The 17,004-nt window shown below is 50.9% G+C and overlaps 1 protein-coding gene across 5 annotated transcripts in view; it reads left to right on the forward strand.

Moving 5' to 3' along the window:
• The window catches only part of DIDO1 (death inducer-obliterator 1), a 51,784-nt gene that overhangs the window by 13,598 nt on the left and 21,182 nt on the right, over positions 1–17,004 (forward strand). For all 5 annotated transcript variants that reach the window (XM_060033286.1, XM_060033289.1, XM_060033290.1 and 2 more), the window contains exons 2-7: positions 5,700–5,874; positions 6,391–6,503; positions 7,280–8,117; positions 8,786–9,107; positions 11,046–11,258; positions 12,050–12,263. In XM_060033286.1, the coding sequence (XP_059889269.1) occupies positions 7,282–8,117; positions 8,786–9,107; positions 11,046–11,258; positions 12,050–12,263 (1,585 nt within the window). In that variant the 5' untranslated portion in view covers positions 5,700–5,874; positions 6,391–6,503; positions 7,280–7,281. The remainder of the gene's footprint in view (positions 1–5,699; positions 5,875–6,390; positions 6,504–7,279; positions 8,118–8,785; positions 9,108–11,045; positions 11,259–12,049; positions 12,264–17,004) is intronic.

The raw sequence follows: 17,004 nt of genomic DNA on the forward strand, positions 1-17,004 counted from the left end.
TCCTAGGGTTTTGCAGCTCTCCAGAACGTCTGGCTTAAGCGACAGTAGCCAGATTCTCTTGTCTCCTTCGTCCTATCTCTGTCATTTGGCTTCTGAGAAACCACCACATCCGTGCCCTTAGTGTTGTGCAAATAGTTTGCCCTTGGGGGGGCCCTCCTGAAAGGCCCGGGGGCCACACTTTGAGAACCTCTGCTCTGGGTCATGGTTAGAAATGCTCTTGTTGTTGAGAAATGGGAATTTAAAAAGGCAGTTGACTCTGAACTTGTAACACCTGGGGAAATGGGTTACTTTTAAGATAGGCAATGTTTTCAGGGGGCCCTCAACCACGTTCTTGCTTTTTGGGAAAAACGTGGAATATCTGGCTAGTTTGTGGTCCCTAGTGAAGAGGGTTCAGTGCACACGTCCCCCTCAAAGTGGACCGCCTGGAACCAGAGCCCTAGAGTACAGCCGGGGTGCGCTCTGGGTGAGGAGGCCCCAAGGGTCTTGCGGCCTGAGGGAATGGTGGGTGGCATTTTGCCTTTATCGTAGGCTGTCCTCACCCACAGCCTCTCACCGGATCCTTACCAACAGCTCTTGCTGCAGTGAGACACGGTGCGCCGGGCCTGCACTGGGTGCTACGGGTGACACGGGGATCTGGCAGCAGTGCCCCCGTGGGCGCTGGAAGGGAGTAGCCAGCCCGGGTGCACTCGGGGCCCAGACAGACCATTGCGGATATGAAAGCGATAGGGTGAGCAGTTAGGGGGGCGGAGCTGGAGGATCAGGGTCCCTAGGAAGCAGCCCCTGAGGTGCCCAGCAGGGCTGACTGTCCTGGGGAGCGACTTACTGTGCCCAGGGTCCCGTCTGTGACCCTCCCCCCCTCCCGCCTCACAGTCACACCCTCTGTCTTGGTTGGGGAAGGAGAGGGGAGGCTCCCTCTTGGGGGCCCATCCCAGTGTTGTCCTGGATATTTAGCCAGACCTGCCCCATCTTGCAGACTCCGTGAGGACAAGAGCCTGTGCAGTTCAGAGGGGCCCTAAGACCCTGGCAGGAGCCTTGTCTTACAGGCACCAACCCCAGGGTGTAGGATTCAGATAGTCCCTTGCCAGTGTCTGAAGCCATGTTTTCTTGTTCCTTGAGAGACAAGAGGGAGCTGCCTCAGTCCCCTCGGGCTGCCGTGGCAAGGACCACAGACTGGGAGCTTTTGCACAGTGGACTTGGATTGCTCGCAGCTCTGAAGGCGGGAGGCCCAAGGTCAGGATGCCGGGGCAGTTGGGTCCCGGTGGCAGGGCCAGGTGAGCTCTGGGGCCTCTTTTCCAGGGCAGGTATCCCATTCAGGAGGGCTCCGGGGGCACAAACGTGCAGACCACAGCAGGAGTCCATCCAAGGTAGCAAGTGGTTTCGTAGAGAACAGGGAGAGCCTCGTTTCCTCCACCTTAACCTGGACGCATTCAGGTGGCTCTGCTGGTTGTTCCTGAAGCGCTTTTGGAGAGCTGCCCACCGAGGTCACAAGCCTGTGTTTTCACTAGGAAGTGGATAGAGAGAAACCAGAGTGCCCACTGCCCACCCGCAATGGGGGAGCTGGGGTCCCGGCCTCACCAGAGCTTGGCCGAGGCACCAGTCCTGGCGAGCTTTTAAGCAACAAGTTTTACTTTTTGTCTGCACAGACCTGTAAAGCAAAAACACCTAAGAAATTTTGAACAGCAGGTGGTTCCTAGATTTCTCTCTGTAGTTACTGCTTGAGAAGCTCACCGTGCTGTGGGTCCTTTTGCTTCAGTGGAATTTTAATAATGACAGTGTTACTTGGAAAGCAGCATACTTTGGATTGGCCACCTAAAGGACTGCAGTGCCACTTGTGCAGTCGAGTCAGGATGAGCGTGGGGTAGCGTGGGGTCGCTGAGAGGGAGCGCTGCCAGGTCGGCAGAATGTCGTGTGTCCTCTCAAATTCCCGGACGTGCCCTCGTTAGTGACTATCCCATTAATAAAAACGGAATTGTGAAAGAGGCTTTAATTGGGAAAGCTTGCGTTTTTAAGTACTTCATAGAACTTTCAGCATCTTCTCAGTCCCTCCTCATCCCCAGCAAAGGATTCGTCATGAGACGGAAGACTCTTAACGTGAAATATCAGTAACTGTGAACTTTGGCCCAGCCTGTTAGAACCATAAATTGAGTTAGCAGAGTCCGAAATAATGAGGTTATGTTGTAGCATTGGATATAAATTGTGACCGGCAGGTTAGAATTGTTTCAAAATTAAAATTGTTAGCTTTGAATATTGTTTTGGGGGTGTGAGATTCGGAGGACCACCTTGTTTTGCCGCTAGGTGGGCAGGACAGGTGTGCGCTTGTGTGTTATCTTTTTGAGAAGCTGCAACTGTTTTCTTGTGTTTGTTGTGCTGTGAAAATAGGAGCTTCATTGTGGTTATGTATTATATTTTAAAGTATCTCAGAGAAATTAGTCTCCAGTCCATAGAACTAAACATCTTCAAATGGGTAAGAGGCGGTTACTTACCCGTCACGAGCTTTGTAGAAGTGGAGCCTTCAGATTTACGTGATTGTAGAGTTGGGCATCACTCACGTTTGGGGAGCGTATTTTTGGTTTTGCTCTACAGAAAATCACTTCTGGCAGCTTAACGTTTTTCAAGGGTTGGATAGTCTGAAGGGAAAATGAAGTGGTGGTTTTAGAACAGTTTTGTGGAAGCAAATGTTTCCTCTCCTCTGACACTGAAGTGCGGATATGTGTGACTGCTTGGCGTGTATCCAGCATGTTCTTGAGCTACCGGAAACGGTGTGTTTTGAAACCCTTTGGAGGCTAAGAGCTCAGAAGCCCTGTCCAGGGTCACAGTCGGCCTCGTGAGCCGGCCCTGCCGGGTCGGCGTTTGCACTGCTGGCACAGAGGTTCCTGGTAGCGCCCCTGAGGGGCCAGAGGGGCCTGCAGCCGGGGGCCGCAGAGCATCACCGATGGACTGCATTTTTCCAGGTGGTGTGTGGCAGGCATTTTCTCGAAGATGCACAGTGTGAGACTGGAGGAAAGTAACTGACAATGTTTGTTACTGATGACAAAATTCCAGCTTTAAATGAAAGTTAGCATTTTGAAAAGCTTCTATCTGCCACCCTGAGCTTGATGGCTTCCCAGTAATGAAAGACATTTCAGGAGATGGGCGCTAACGTTAACAGATGCGTCTCATGTTGTCTAATGAAATGTGCCAGCGTGTGGACTCTGCATGTGTCCAGCTGGCCACCGTGCACACAGGCAAAAGATGTTTTCAGAGTGCGTTACGACCCAGGAAGGTGTGGAGCATTCATGGACGTGGTTGCAGAGTCGTGTCACAACTACTTTTCATGTAAATGCGGCCTGTCGAGGTTTGATGTGGTATCAGGGAACATCCACAATTCTGAAAGCCTTTCTCAGGTTTAATTTTGGAAATACATATCCCACATAAGCAACCGCTCTTTGGGGTCCTCAGTTTTTAAGGGTATAAAGAGACCTCAACAGCAAAAAGTTGGAGAGCTGCCTGGGAGGTGGTGGGCTGCTTCCTGCCCTTGGGTGGTCTGGGGGAACCTAAGGTTTCATGTTGGTATTCGTAGGTCTGCTTAGGAAATGGAGCAGTTTTCAGCTGAGAGGACATTTGCACTTAGAAATGTAAAGATATAAAACTATCTCAGTGCATTATGTTCGCCTCCAGGTTTTCTTTTTCCCAGTTTCAGGGATGCCCGCCCACCGTTCTTTTCCTCTGGGGAAACGTTGTTACTAGTATGGTGTGACCACTGTTTGGTGACCTGCTGTTGTGTGTGGACCCACATTTTAAGTTGTGTTAGGAGCATAACACAATTTTTCTTTTTTAACTTTTGCCTTCATCATAGGGGTTTGTTTTTGTTTCATGACCTGAAATTTTACATTAGAATTTCTGGGAAGAAATTATGAAAGTGATCTTGCAAATGTAAAATCAAAAAAAAAAATGAACCAAAATGAACCAGATTATCTACAATGATATGATCTATTCTGAATAAAGTACTTCATTCCACTTAACAGAAATAACTGGATTTTCCTTTTCTGATTATTCAGAACTCAAATCCAGAGGCATGGGGTTTTTTTTGGGGGGGGGTTCATATTAACATAAATTTAAAAAACTTTTTAATTCCTGAGAACATCGTAATTTCTTTGCTTTTATAAATGTTCACTGTTGTGAACAGTTTTTCCTGAGAAGTTTCTCGTTTTGAGATGGGTTGACCACATGTGAGAGAGGTGGTGGCCATGGGGGGGCGGGGGTGACCAGAGTGAGATGGTCGCTATCTCTTTAAAAGGAGGTGGGACGGAATGTTTGCTCTGAGGTCACCAAGGAGACCACAGTTACAGGGGAGGCAGTTGGTGTGAGGTGAGGAAGAGGTGAGGTGCGGGCAGGGAGTCCTGGGTCTAGAATGCGAAATGTGTTAAAATGTTAACATCGAGGACTTACCTAGAAACAGAGACACGTTTGTGGAGCAAACTAGGTATCGTGATTGAACGAGGGCACAGGAGGAGAAACGTTCTTTAAATATGTAAATACACGTAGATGAGCTGTACCACGGTGATGTTCAATAATCATAACATTAGTCCTCTGAAATCTCTCTTAGATTTTTAACTAAAAGGATGACATAGGTATAGTGTTCTAGGGCTTCCTTGGTGGCACAGTGGTTAAGAATCCGCCTGCCAAGGCAGGGGACACGGGTTCGATCCCTGGTCAGGGAACTTAAGATCCCACATGCAGCAGTGCAACTAAGTCCATGTGCAACAACTACTGAGCCTGCGCACTAGAGCCCACTCAGTAGCCACAACTACTGAGCCCACGTGCCACAACTACTGAGCCCGCATGCCACAACTACTGAAGCCATGCGCCTAGAGCCTGTGCTCCACAACAAGAGAAGCCACCGCAATGAGAAGCCCACGCACCACAACGAAGAGTAGACCCCCGCTCGCTGCAACTAGAGAAAACCCACGCGCAGCAGCAAAGACCAACGCCGCCAAAAATTAAATAGATTTTTTTAAAAAAAAGGATTTCTAGGGCTTCCCTGGTGGCGCAGTGGTTGAGAGCCTGCCTGCCGATGCAGGGGACAGGGGTTCGTGCCCCGGTCCGGGAAGATCCCACATGCCTCGGAGCGGCTGGGCCCGTGAGCCATGGCCGCTGAGCCTCCTGCACGTCCGGAGCCTGTGCTCCACAACGGGAGAGGCCACAACAGGGAGAGGCCCGCGTACCGCAAAAAAAAAAAAAAAAAAAATTTTCTAAATAATGACTTTTCATGTGTAATTTTTTTGTTCATGTTTTCATGTTTTGTTCCTTTCTCTCTTGTCTCTGGGTTTTTATTGACCTTGGTCCATCTCAAAAGTAAGATTGTAATTGGAAAGCATCTGGTACCAATTATCAGTTTTCAAACTCCCCTTGCCACTGAGGCCTCTGCCCTCTGCCCACCAGCTTCCTCCCCACCAGTGTGCCAGCCGAGGCCTGTCCAGCCCGCCCCCTGCTTTCAGAGTGTAGTCAAAGTATCTTCCCTTCTTTAAAAGTCCTTAAGGGAAGCAGGGGACTTTGTTTTGTGGATTTTGTTTTGTCGACTCGCTGAATGTCTTTGTGGGTCACGTAATGTACATTCAAATAAGAGATTGTTTGGAAAGTTTCATGCCTTTTTTTCCCTTAAACATGATTTTAGTTATAGTTGCTTTAAATCTTTAAACTATTTTGTTGTTTTCTTTTAGGAGCTTACTCCGTGATCACAGTCTCGAGATAATCTGCGTTGTAATCTGTGAATAGTGACCGACAGCAGCAGTGTTGCGGGGCTTGGCGCTTCCCTTGGACCCTGCAGTTGCATCGGCCAGGTTTTGGTTGTTTCTAGGAAGTCGGAAGAAGCGCCCAAGCTTCCATGTGGGGCAGGTAACGTGGCAATAGTGTTAAACGCCAGCAACACAATTTTAAGTTTTGATGTCATGTTTTCTATTTCAAAAGTGGCATTATATGTAAAGAAACTAATGTAACATTAGTATTGTTTGAAATGGTTTAAGCTTTAGCCCGAGATTTCTTGAAGAGTGTCTAATTGTGTGTTAAGAATCTGATTCAGAGCACTACTTTATCTTCACATGAGTGGTTTTTTAGTGCATTTACGATGACGTTTTATATTCTCTCTGGTGAGAACTGTATTTTGTAGAGGAGAGTCCTTCCTGCAGAAAGCCTTGGGTGACCAGGACAGTGGCGTGGTCCTTGGTGGCACAGGTGCTGATGTCACAGCTACTCCTGCAAGCTTCCGAGTGGCCTGGGAGAGTGTGGGCCTAGGCCCAGGGTGGGGGAGTTACAGACCTGGACACGGAAATGGGAGGTGACAATACTTAGTGGGAACCAAAAAGAGAATTCAATTGTGTGTGATGTTTAATTTTGTGTATTTTCTGTTTGAAGGTTTTCATTCTGTATTAGTCCTTCCCCTGGGATGGAACATGGCATAAAACCTGAGTCATCGTTAGCATTTAAATGTAATTGAAGCCTGCACAGCTTGGAAAAAAATTCTCAAGGTATATACTATCTTTTTCAGGCTTTTTCATTTTAAACAGGAGTGAAGTTTTCACAAACATGACCCTTTAAACAGTCTGTTAGAAAGAGGAGAGAAGAAATACACACCAAAGGTGCCGTGTGGCTCAGTATTTTCTCAGCGTCCCCATCGACTGCTGCTGCAGACCCTGCGCGCAGCGCTGAATGGGCCCATCTTGTGTCAACAGTCGTGGCTCGGGAATCTGGGCAGGATTCAGGGTCCGAATCCCCCATCTCCATGTGATCCCTCCAGCAGCGTGGTCAGACGTCTCACACACAGCTTGGGGCTTCCAAGCAGTAGGCCCAGAGCCAGCACAGCGCTCTGTCCACCGAGCTCTGCGGGCAGAGCCAGGTGGGCCCCGCGTCTCTGTGCTGGAGAGCCCGAGGCACCCACCACCCTGTCCTGTCCTGGCAGCACTGCTGCTCGCTTCCTCTTTCCCTGCTACCACTTGTACAAATCCTCGTCCTCAGCAGTTGACCAGTTCACAGATTTGGTTTGCTAGCTGTGTTTGTCTACTGAACATTAGATACGTAACTGTTACAGTTTTCTTCAAGAACCCCCTTGAATCCTCTCAGCGCACTTTAGGAAACACCTTCGGTTTTTGTAGGTGGAGAATTGTTGCGATTCACTGTGTCTGGGTTTCCTCCGTGTGGGTGTTGCCCCTTCTCGTGCGCTCTCGTGGCTGGTGGGTGCCTGTCCTGGTCCTGGACCGCGGCCCTGGCTGACGCCTGGTGTGGTTTGATTGCATTTTCCCGTTAGGTATGGACGAGAAGGGTGACCCGAGTGGTGAGGATGCGCCCAAGGCCATCAAGCCCACCAGCAAAGAGTTCAGGAAGACGTGGGGGTTCCGGAGGACCACCATCGCCAAGCGCGAGGGCGCTGGGGATGTGGAGATGGATGCCCTGGACCCGCTGCCCCGGCAGCAGCAGAGCCCGTCGCTGCGTCGCAGTGGAAGGCAGCCGAAGCGGACCGAGCGGGTGGAGGAGTTCCTGACCACGGTACGGCGCCGGGGCCGGAGGGGCACCCCCGTGTCCCTAGAGGACTCGGCGGAGCCGGCGTCCTGTCCAGTGACAGATGCGGAGAGCGCCTCTGAGGGGAGCGTGGAGAGCACCTCGGATGGGAAGAGCGGTCCCAGGTCTGGCTCCACGGGTGCTAAGGAACGAAAGGCCGCCTCGGCAAAGGCCAGAGGACGTGGCGACGAGGATGACACCTCCGATAGCGACAGTGATGGGCTGACTTTGAAAGAACTCCAGAATCGCCTGCGGAGAAAGCGCGAGCAGGAGCCCACGGACAGGCCCCCCAAGGGCGTCCAGAGCCGCCTGCGGAAGAAGCATCGGGAGGAGGACCCGGTGGAGACCATGGACGTTGAGGCAGGCGATGCAGTGGAGGGCTCGCTGCCCGTCCCGCAGGAGCCGGAGGCCGACCTGGGGGCTGCGTCCCAGGCGGCAAAAATGGACAGAGAGAGCCAACTGGAAGGGAGGGCGGCCCCAGGGGGGAATGCAGAGGAACCCGGAGACGCAGTCCGACACAAGCCCGAATGTGAGGTGTACGACCCCAATGCCCTGTACTGCCTGTGCCGCCAGCCTCATAATAACAGGTGGGTCGTGGGAGGATGGAGTGGCTGCCCAGGCTTCTGGGGGGAGTCCGAGCTGTGGAAAGTGCCAGAGAGCGTTTTCCATTCGTCTTAGTTTAGAGAGTCCCAGGGTGGCCTGAATGAGGGACTTGTTCTCTTGGGAAAGACGAAAGACGAACAAGTCATTGTCCAAAAACAAAAACAAAAACGGCGTGGGTGGGCACTGCCAAGAGCCACACCCTCCACCAAGGTGAGGGCTGGCGTGGGACATTGGCTGCCTCGGTCCCACCAGCCACGGACAAGGCGGCCTGGACCAGAGGGGATCTGCTGTCCCAGAGAGCTCGCTGGGTGACGCTGCTCCAGACCGGCTGAGACTGGGCTGTGGTGTGGACATTGGGGCAGCTCGGGGTGGGGGGGGGGGGTATAGGCGTGGCTGCCCTTCTGTGGACGAGAACTGTGGTGTCAAGGGCAGAGTGCTTCCCTCAAAGAAAAGATGAAGCAAATTTGATTGAATATTAGTAAAATTGAGAAGGGCACGTGGATGCTCTTTATTCTATTCTCTCCACGTTTCTGTAATATTTTTGTTTTTTTCATAGTAGAAGGTTGAAATTTGACTTGTGTTTAAAATTGAGTTGGTCTCTCACTTTCCATTCCTATACTAATAATATCCATTCTTTATTTTATCATTCCAGATTTATGATTTGCTGTGACCGATGTGAAGAATGGTTTCATGGCGACTGTGTGGGCATTTCTGAGGCTCGAGGGAGGCTCTTGGAAAGGAACGGGGAGGATTACATCTGCCCAAACTGCACCATCCTGCAAGTGCAGGACGAGCCCAGCTCTGAGACCACAGGCACGCAGGACTCGAGGTCGAGACCTGCGGACGCCGATGGCACAGACTGTACAAGTATAGGAACCGTGGAGCAGAAATCGAGTGAAGACCAAGGAATTAAGGGTAGAATTGAGAAAGCTGCAAACCCAAGTGGCAAGAAAAAACTCAAGATATTCCAGCCCGTAAGTACCTGTCTCCCAAGGTCAGCGGTAGAGGTGACCGTGGAGCCCTCAGCTGCCATTGGCAGAAACATCAAGACAGGAGCGTTTGTCTTCTGAGATAAGTTAGCTTTTCCCAGGAGTGGCATTGTGCGCAGGGCTGGGCTCTGCGAGCTCCCAGGTCCATGCACCTGCTCCAGGCTGGCAGGCCTATCTATTCTTACTCTATGTTTGTTAATCATATCTATCTCCTATGCTGTTATTACTGACTTAACATTTTCCATAAGTGGACTCACTTTTTTAAGTCTTCCCTTCAGTTTTCTCATGAATGGATCCTGAGTTTGAAGTGCATATGTGAACAAACAAAATTATTTTTGAGTCACAGGGGCACGTGTGCACCTATATTACCCGTCACCGCCTTGAGAGAACCAGTGGTCTTGTCCCTGCCTTGCAGCAAGATGCCAAGGCCAGCGGTGGTGACCGCACGGCTCCCCAGGGTGACAGTTCAGCTGCGGCTGGCACGCCCTCTGTTATGGTGGTCTCCCGCTCCCCAGTGCTTGTGCAGCTCTATATGCTCCTTCCCTAGCTCTGTTCACTCGTTTCTCCTGCCCAAGGGCCGTGATTCTTGGTCATGGTTTCCGTGCATCTTGAGAGCTGTCTCAGGCTCTCAGGATTGTCCTACTCAGAGCATGTTTTCACCCCAGGCCTTCCTTGAATTGGGGGCCCATGCCGCCCCCACAGCCCATTCTCTAGCCAGTGTTGGGCATGCAGACGACTTTGCGGTGGCCGTGTCATAGCTCCCCGCCGTCTCCCCCTTGCACTGACGTAGCCTCGAGGGCTGGACCATTTATATTTTACCTGTCATGGGGGTATGAGGAGGCATCGAGTGGAAGTATGATGATAACTGGTAAGGAAGAAGAATTAATGGAAATGTAAGTCAGTAGGAAACGTCATGTTATTGCTGATGTGTTTGAGACTACACATAAAGTATTTTTTTGAGTAAAACTTGGATTCTGTGGAGAAAAAACAATTAAGTGCATAATTTGAGATACAAGATTTTGCTCAAGTACATTTGAGGGGTATGTTCATGTATCTTATTAGTCTCGACCATCAAAACATGTTCTAGTGATCGTGGACAGCTGTGTTCAGCCCTTGTCGTGAGCCAGGCTCCTACTGCACGGCAGGCAGCCACAGACTTGTTTAGCGGCTTAAACAACACACATTTATTAGCTCAGAAGTCCAGGCCTGGCTTAGCCGGGCCCCCTCTGCTCTGGGTCTTACAAGATTGCCCTCCAGGTGTCGGTGGGGGCTGAGGTCTCATCAGAGGCTCGGCTGGGGAAAGATCCACTTCCAAAAGCTCTGACTTGATTTAGCAGGTAAAATATGTCCCGGGCAATTTTTGTGGCATGGTGACACCAAAAAGTTATCTGTTGTTTTCTGAGACCCACGTTTAATTGGGTGTCCTGGGTGTCGTCTCACAACCTTGCCCGCCGAGCCTAGGCCTGGGCGCCCTCTCAGCAGAGGCAGCAGTGGAATCCTTTCTCTTCTGGAGGCTCAGTTCCTCTTTTAAGGGTTTTCAGTTGATGGAGTTGGACCCTTTGGACTAACTCACAATCCTCTCACTTGGGATCTTAATTTCGTTGGTAAAATCCCTGCCCATTTGCCCGATAAGGGAACCTACTTGTGGTGTGAAATCCCATTGTGTTCAGAAGTATGCAGCATGAGTGCCGAGGTCCCCTTAGAGTTCTGCCCTTCATGCGTGGCATGAAGGGCAGTTAAGAACTTGAGGGCCTTACTCAGGGGAGGTGGATTTGTGTGTTTTGAATAAACAGAGGTACATCTTTATTCATAATTTCTTCATACATGATTAAAAGCAGTAATCTCGGTACCGTGAATAGTTGTGTTACGAAGTGCCACAGCCACCAAAGCGGGCGAGCACTGAAGCCGCGTCTGATCCTGCAGGTCGTAGAGGCGCCTGGTGCCGCCAGGTGCATTGGCCCCGGGTGCTCGAGCGTGGCACAGCCCGACTCTGTCTACTGCAGCAGCGACTGTATCCTGAAACACGCCGCGGCCACCATGCGCTTCCTGAGCGCAGGGAAAGAGCAGAAACCAAAACCTAAAGAGAAACCCAAGACAAAGCCGGAAAAAATCATTCTTCAGAAATGTAGCGTTCAGGTGAGTTGACGGAGGCCAACCATTTGTGTAGTTGAAACCAAAAGCGTCTGGAGGTTACGGGCTCGGTGGGTTGGTTTGGAGAGTGTAGGGCACACAGGCCCAGACAGGATGCAGGCGCCTTTGCACCGCCCTCCGCCTTGCCCACGAGTGTTCTCGTCAGCATTACAAATAGGCACGTGTTCTCATGTTTTCCTTCTCCGCCTCTAGCCGAGGGCTTAACTGATAGAAACGTGGGAACCGGCTGCTGCATGGAATAGCTCTCCACCCACACACCAGCCCCGCCGGGAGGAGAGCGGTCCCCGTTGGAGTCTGTGTGGGGAGTTGACGTGCAGGCAGCGGGGTGGCACGTGGGTTCTGGGGGTGCCGCACTGAGTTCCTGGTGGGGTACAGGGATGTTGTTTGGACGCCTGTCCTTTCTCCACGTGCTGTTGTGTCTGCAGCTCCTGCCTGTCAGTGTTATTTGGGCGCGTTCTCACACAGGGCCCCGGCCAGCCGTGCTCTCCGCCTCGCTTCACTGCCTCACTCCACGGCCCCTCGGTTATCCTGGTGGCCTAGCACCTCATCAGGATGCTAGGATGACGGATTATTCTGTCAGGGACCTTCTCATCGCTCGGATGTTGATGCGGGCCTGCTGGATGTGGGGGAGTAGCCAGCCCGCTGCTGAGCAGATGCAGTGTATTGGGCTTAGGATGGCCCAGGAGCTGATTGAGTCGTGACCCTCACTGCAGAGTGAAATGAGCAAAGGTTAATTTCTGACCTCATTAATGATTGGGGCTTTACTGATTATCCAGGCAGGCATTAAAATCTCTTCTGTGCACAAGAGACTGGCTCCAGACAAGAAGGAGAACGCAGCGAAGAAGGTGGCACTGGTCCCTCCAAGGAGTGAGGTCCTCGCTAAGGAGCCGCCCTGTGAGAGCAGCACGCCGTCCTGGGCCAGCGACCACAATTACAATGCAGTAAAGCCAGAAAAGACTGCTGCCCCCTGGCCGCCACTGTTGTATAAATGTATGTATCACCCGGGGGGAGCTCTGGACCCTTCCCGGTCTTTCTGGACGGCCGTGCACTCGGGCCTGTCCAGAGCTAGGAGTTCTAGCCGTGTTTTCTGCTGCACCTGCAGAGATCAAAGCCCTTGCCCAAGTCCAGGAGGCCTCCTGAGCCCCGCGTGCCCATCCTTAGTCTGTCGGGACTTCTTGTCAGTGTTTCCAAAAAGCTGTACGAGACCCGTTGCTGAATGTCTCACCTCTGACGATTGATGTCTTTAATCGCTTTTCTTTACTATCAGTCTCTGGTAAGTATGTGTAGTATCTTCAGCAGAATGTGACAAGGGGGCGCGCTGCCTGGCACTCAAGGTCCGCCGTCATCCAGATGTTCACCACAGCGCCGTCACCGCCGTGGGCTCTCCACGCGGGGGTCTTTCCACACAGTCTGCTCCCAGCACACGTGACCCTCACTTCCTTGTATATTGTGGGAACCTATTACTATTAGCACAGTAGTGTTGTAGCTGATTTTCAACTGAAGCATGAGTTTCAGGAGTTATATTATTTTTGACGGAACCGGAATTTTTTTTATGTCCAATTCACATACTACACACAACATAAACACACATGCCAGTCTTGAAGGCCGTTTACCCTGCTTCCTGTGCTTGAAGGTAAGTGAGCACAGTGTCTCCACTCTGAGCAGCACCCAGACCAGGAGTCTTGGCGTGCACTGCTGGGTCATCCCACCCCAGGCTTCAAGTTCAGACAGACCTTTGCAATCCCAGATGAGATCATGCAGCTTGAATCTTTTCTCTTTCTTCTTTTTTTCAGCTCATTCTCCAAAATTAAATTTTAGAAATTTAAATTGCTCTGGGGCACATCTTATTCTTATTCTATGGTTAAGGTCATTTTGTGTTCAGTTTTTATTTATGCTATCTTTTATTTATACTCTTGCAACTTTTTTTAAAAGCACAAGAGGTTAAATGGCCCCAAATCCCAGGATTACAGCCACGTGCTGCTTCCTCCTCTCAGCGGGCTGTTTAGGCCAGTGGCCTGAGGGAAGGCCTCATGGATGTAGTGTGGCTAGAAAACTGCATAACTAGATGCATTTTGAGAATGTAAATGACCCAAGACCTGAGAAATGGAGTTGCAAGTGAACTGCAAAGCAATGCTGTGTGTGTATATATATGCATATTTATCTATTTTATTTTATTTATTTTTGGATTTTTGGAGTGAGTGGTTAAATATAGAGTTAACCAGTTGCTGTATTAAAATGAGTCTCAATACACCTCAGGTTGTTTGAACCAAGAACTTCATGCTAACAACGTGTCGCAAATACCCATCAAGTTCTAGCACCTCTACACAGTAGCGCCTCTACAGGGGTTACGAATGGACCTAAATATAAGCATCGCCCAGCTGGGAAGGGGTGGGGAGCAGTCACGTTGGAATCCTGTGCTAAATGTTCTCAGTTGGTTATAGGCACGTGACAGAATAAAAGGAAAACCGAGGTGTAGCCACAAAACCCTGGGTGATTGGTTTCAATTCAGTTAATTTCCATCTCTGTTGACCAGAATTGGGAGACTGCCCCCAGGCTCCGAGTGTGGAGTCAGATGTAGGGCGCACAGTGAGAAAGGAAAGTTGGTGGGGTTTGGGGGAGGGGTGGGTGCTTACTTATCCCCAGTTCTGACTTCCTGGTTTTTGAGGGAAGACTGGGGTGGAGGGGCGGGGAGACTTGCCCCCAGGAGGTGGTGGCTCTGCTCACAGGCGGGGGTTTCTCTTCCCTCTGCCCCACCCTCCCTCTCTGCACATCAGCTCCTCACTGATCACCTTCCCAGCACATTTACGTCTCAGAACTACGTGGATGGATAGCCACAGCTTCTAGCCTGCATAAGGGACATGGTTTTGAGCTAGTTGCTTCTGATCATTTTTTGTTATCCCAGAAATGTCATCTTCCCAAAAGATGATTGGGAGGAGTGTAAAAGGTCGCTGGTAAACACCCGACTTCAGCCTCGGTGAGTAGCAGCTGTGCCTCTGCCTCTTCCCCAAACCATTACTTGACAGTGGCAGTGGCTGTGGACCTTCCCCGGGTCCCCACACACAGGCACAATGGGAGGGGGCCCCTCGCATACACTCAGCAGAACCCTGCATCCCCACCAGGGCCCCCACCTGCCTCCCTGGCTGCAGAGCGTGATATGTTTCTGGGTGCAGGTGATGCCAGGACAGCTCTTAGGAAGGGGGCGTTTTCCATGTTGACCTGGATTCAGGTCAAATCTTGGGTAGATCCTTGGGCAGCCAATGTGCTGCCCCTGGAGGTGCTCTGCCCCCCACCCCCTTCTCCCAGGCCATTGGCGCTGGCCTTGGGTTGTGGGTTCAGGGCAGCCCTTCATGAGCGTCACGGGCAAGACCTTGCTACACAGAGGCTCTGACCTGCTTCTCTCATGGGACAGTCAGTAGATCTTCAGGTCCTCGGGGTGGTGGGATTAACACGTACTTGTTCTCTGATGAGTTTTTTTTTTTAATTTTTCAGAGTTTCTGAGAACAAAACCAGTGTAACTCATGGAAACGATGGCCATTTTCTTTCCCCCCAGGTCACTGTGTTTCTTACTCCTCCTCATGGTTCCTCTTCATTTCCTCTCCGTCGCCTCTCATTACTGTCCAGGCACAGGCACGAAGAGGGCTGAAAACGTTCTTCGAAAGTGTCCCTGGTTTGTTAGGGTTTGGAAGTGGAATTGTGATAGGCATAGGCACATTTCCCCATGTTTGGGGCTCCCTAAATGGCCCTGAGATGACTTAAAACTCTGGGGACCTGAACAAATTTTGACTGGAAAATCAGATTTCTGCAGTATCATGTAGCTTTGAGAATTGAAATGGGGACCCCTTGCAGCACCTGTGCACCCAGGTCCAGTGATGTGTTAGCATCCTGCCCGGATGCGAGCGTTGCCCCGTGGTCCCCGTGTGCCACATGTCCGGTCCCCGTGCTATGGCGAAGTGGATCTGGGGACGCGGGTTTCACAGGGATTGGTGTGGGTTCCGGGAGCACGCTTCACAGGTAGTAAGAGAAGACAAGTCCCCACGGTGAGATAGATGGGGGGGGGATGGGGTGCCTGGGACCCAGGGGTGTTTGGTAGAAATGGAACGGTGGGAGAGGCATGTTTTATCAGCTGCATGAGCTGTTTTTATCTGTGTCTTCCAGATCTTCAGTGGCAAAAAAATGTGGGTGGGGACAAAGCAGCCTTGTACATCTCACCAATCTCCTCCCCCCATTTGGAGAGAGAACCAAAACTTGTCCTGATAAGGATTTACCTTGACAGCTGTTTTTAAAGTTATCCAAATAGCTGGAATTTTCTTGGTCATTGACATTCTCTCGTATTTTTAAGTGTTTTACTTTTTACAGTTTTTTTTTTTAATAGCCAACTTCAGAAAAGCAGTGCAGGGGTTTCGCATGTACATGTACTTTTTCTGACAGAGACCCTCAGATGTGTCCTGGCTGCCCCCCTTAGTTCTTGTGCTTTAGCGGGGGTGGGGGTGGGTAGAAGTTTCTAGCAGGAGTGGTCCTGCTCACCTCACCTGCCCTTTGGCCTTCATGTGGCCTCTGGGGCTCTGCATCTCCTGTGGCACTGTTCACAGACGGTCCCGCGGCAGAGTCCCTTCGGTGGCATCGAGTCCCGAGGGTTCTTTTGAAGATGCAGCTGTAAACCCCCCCACACGGTGTAGGAGTCTCAGGCATATTTGAAGCTGTGAAGTAATGTTTTTGATTTTTTGCGTGTTGCACGTCACTGTGCACGTAGTCATAGTCTTACCTTCTGAAAGTTAAAGAAGTAAACCTGGAAGATCGATAAGAAGGGTTTCCACTTTGATTTCTGTCAACGAAGGTCGGGGCGTTGCCATGCACCTGGAGGCGTCAGCGAGACGAGCACAAAGGTAACGGCCGCTTAACCCGCCGGGGTCAGCAGGTGCCGCGGGCTATGTGCCCCAGAGTCTCACCACGCCCCCGGCCCCATCATGTTGCTTGAAGTAGCGGTGATGCAGGCACAGATAACGGTTAAAGTTGAGCCTTGTCGAAGTGGTGAAAGTGCCTGTTGGCGGGGTTTGGAAGTGAGGGAAAGCAGCAGCTCTACTTCCAGCTGAGTCTCAGGTCTGGCGGCCAGTCCCCACCAGTCCAGTTGGCGTAGACAGGAGAGTGGAACGCCTGCCTCACACACAGCCTCGGCCCCGTTTCCTTCTCGTGGTTCATGCTGAGGGATGATGTGACCATTTTTTTTCATATATTACCAGTCCAACATGAATTGGGTTTTGGTTTTCAAAATCTGTGAAACTCTGAAAACAAGGAAGGGTCCATTTGCCTCCGGAGGTGTACTTGGTTTTTTTGCAAGCTTGTTATGGCCAGTTCTCTGCACCTCTCTTGAGGTGTAAGTCGCTCAGATACTGCACATCAGTAAGAAAAAAGTCAATCTGGACAAGCTTTGTGTAGCCCCAGATCATGGCAGTTTGGCTGTGGACCCACATACAGACCCCTAGCGATGGAGAGCAGCTGGCGCGAGGGCCCCAGAGATGGAGATCAGGCCTCCCAAGTCTTCAGTGGGGAGTCTCTCTGTTTCTGTGTAAGCACAACTTTAATTCTCCAGGAATAATGCACTGCAGAATATTTAAGCAAAGGCACAAAAGCAGAATGTTCTCTCTTGCTACTTGAATTTTCACACTAGGAAACGTCTTGACAGCCAGGAAACAAAGTTGAAATGAGAAACGTCTTCGTACACGTGTCAGGCTGA

Source organism: Delphinus delphis, chromosome 15, assembly GCF_949987515.2.
Source record: "Delphinus delphis chromosome 15, mDelDel1.2, whole genome shotgun sequence".
Classification (NCBI taxonomy): Eukaryota; Metazoa; Chordata; class Mammalia; order Artiodactyla; family Delphinidae; genus Delphinus; species Delphinus delphis.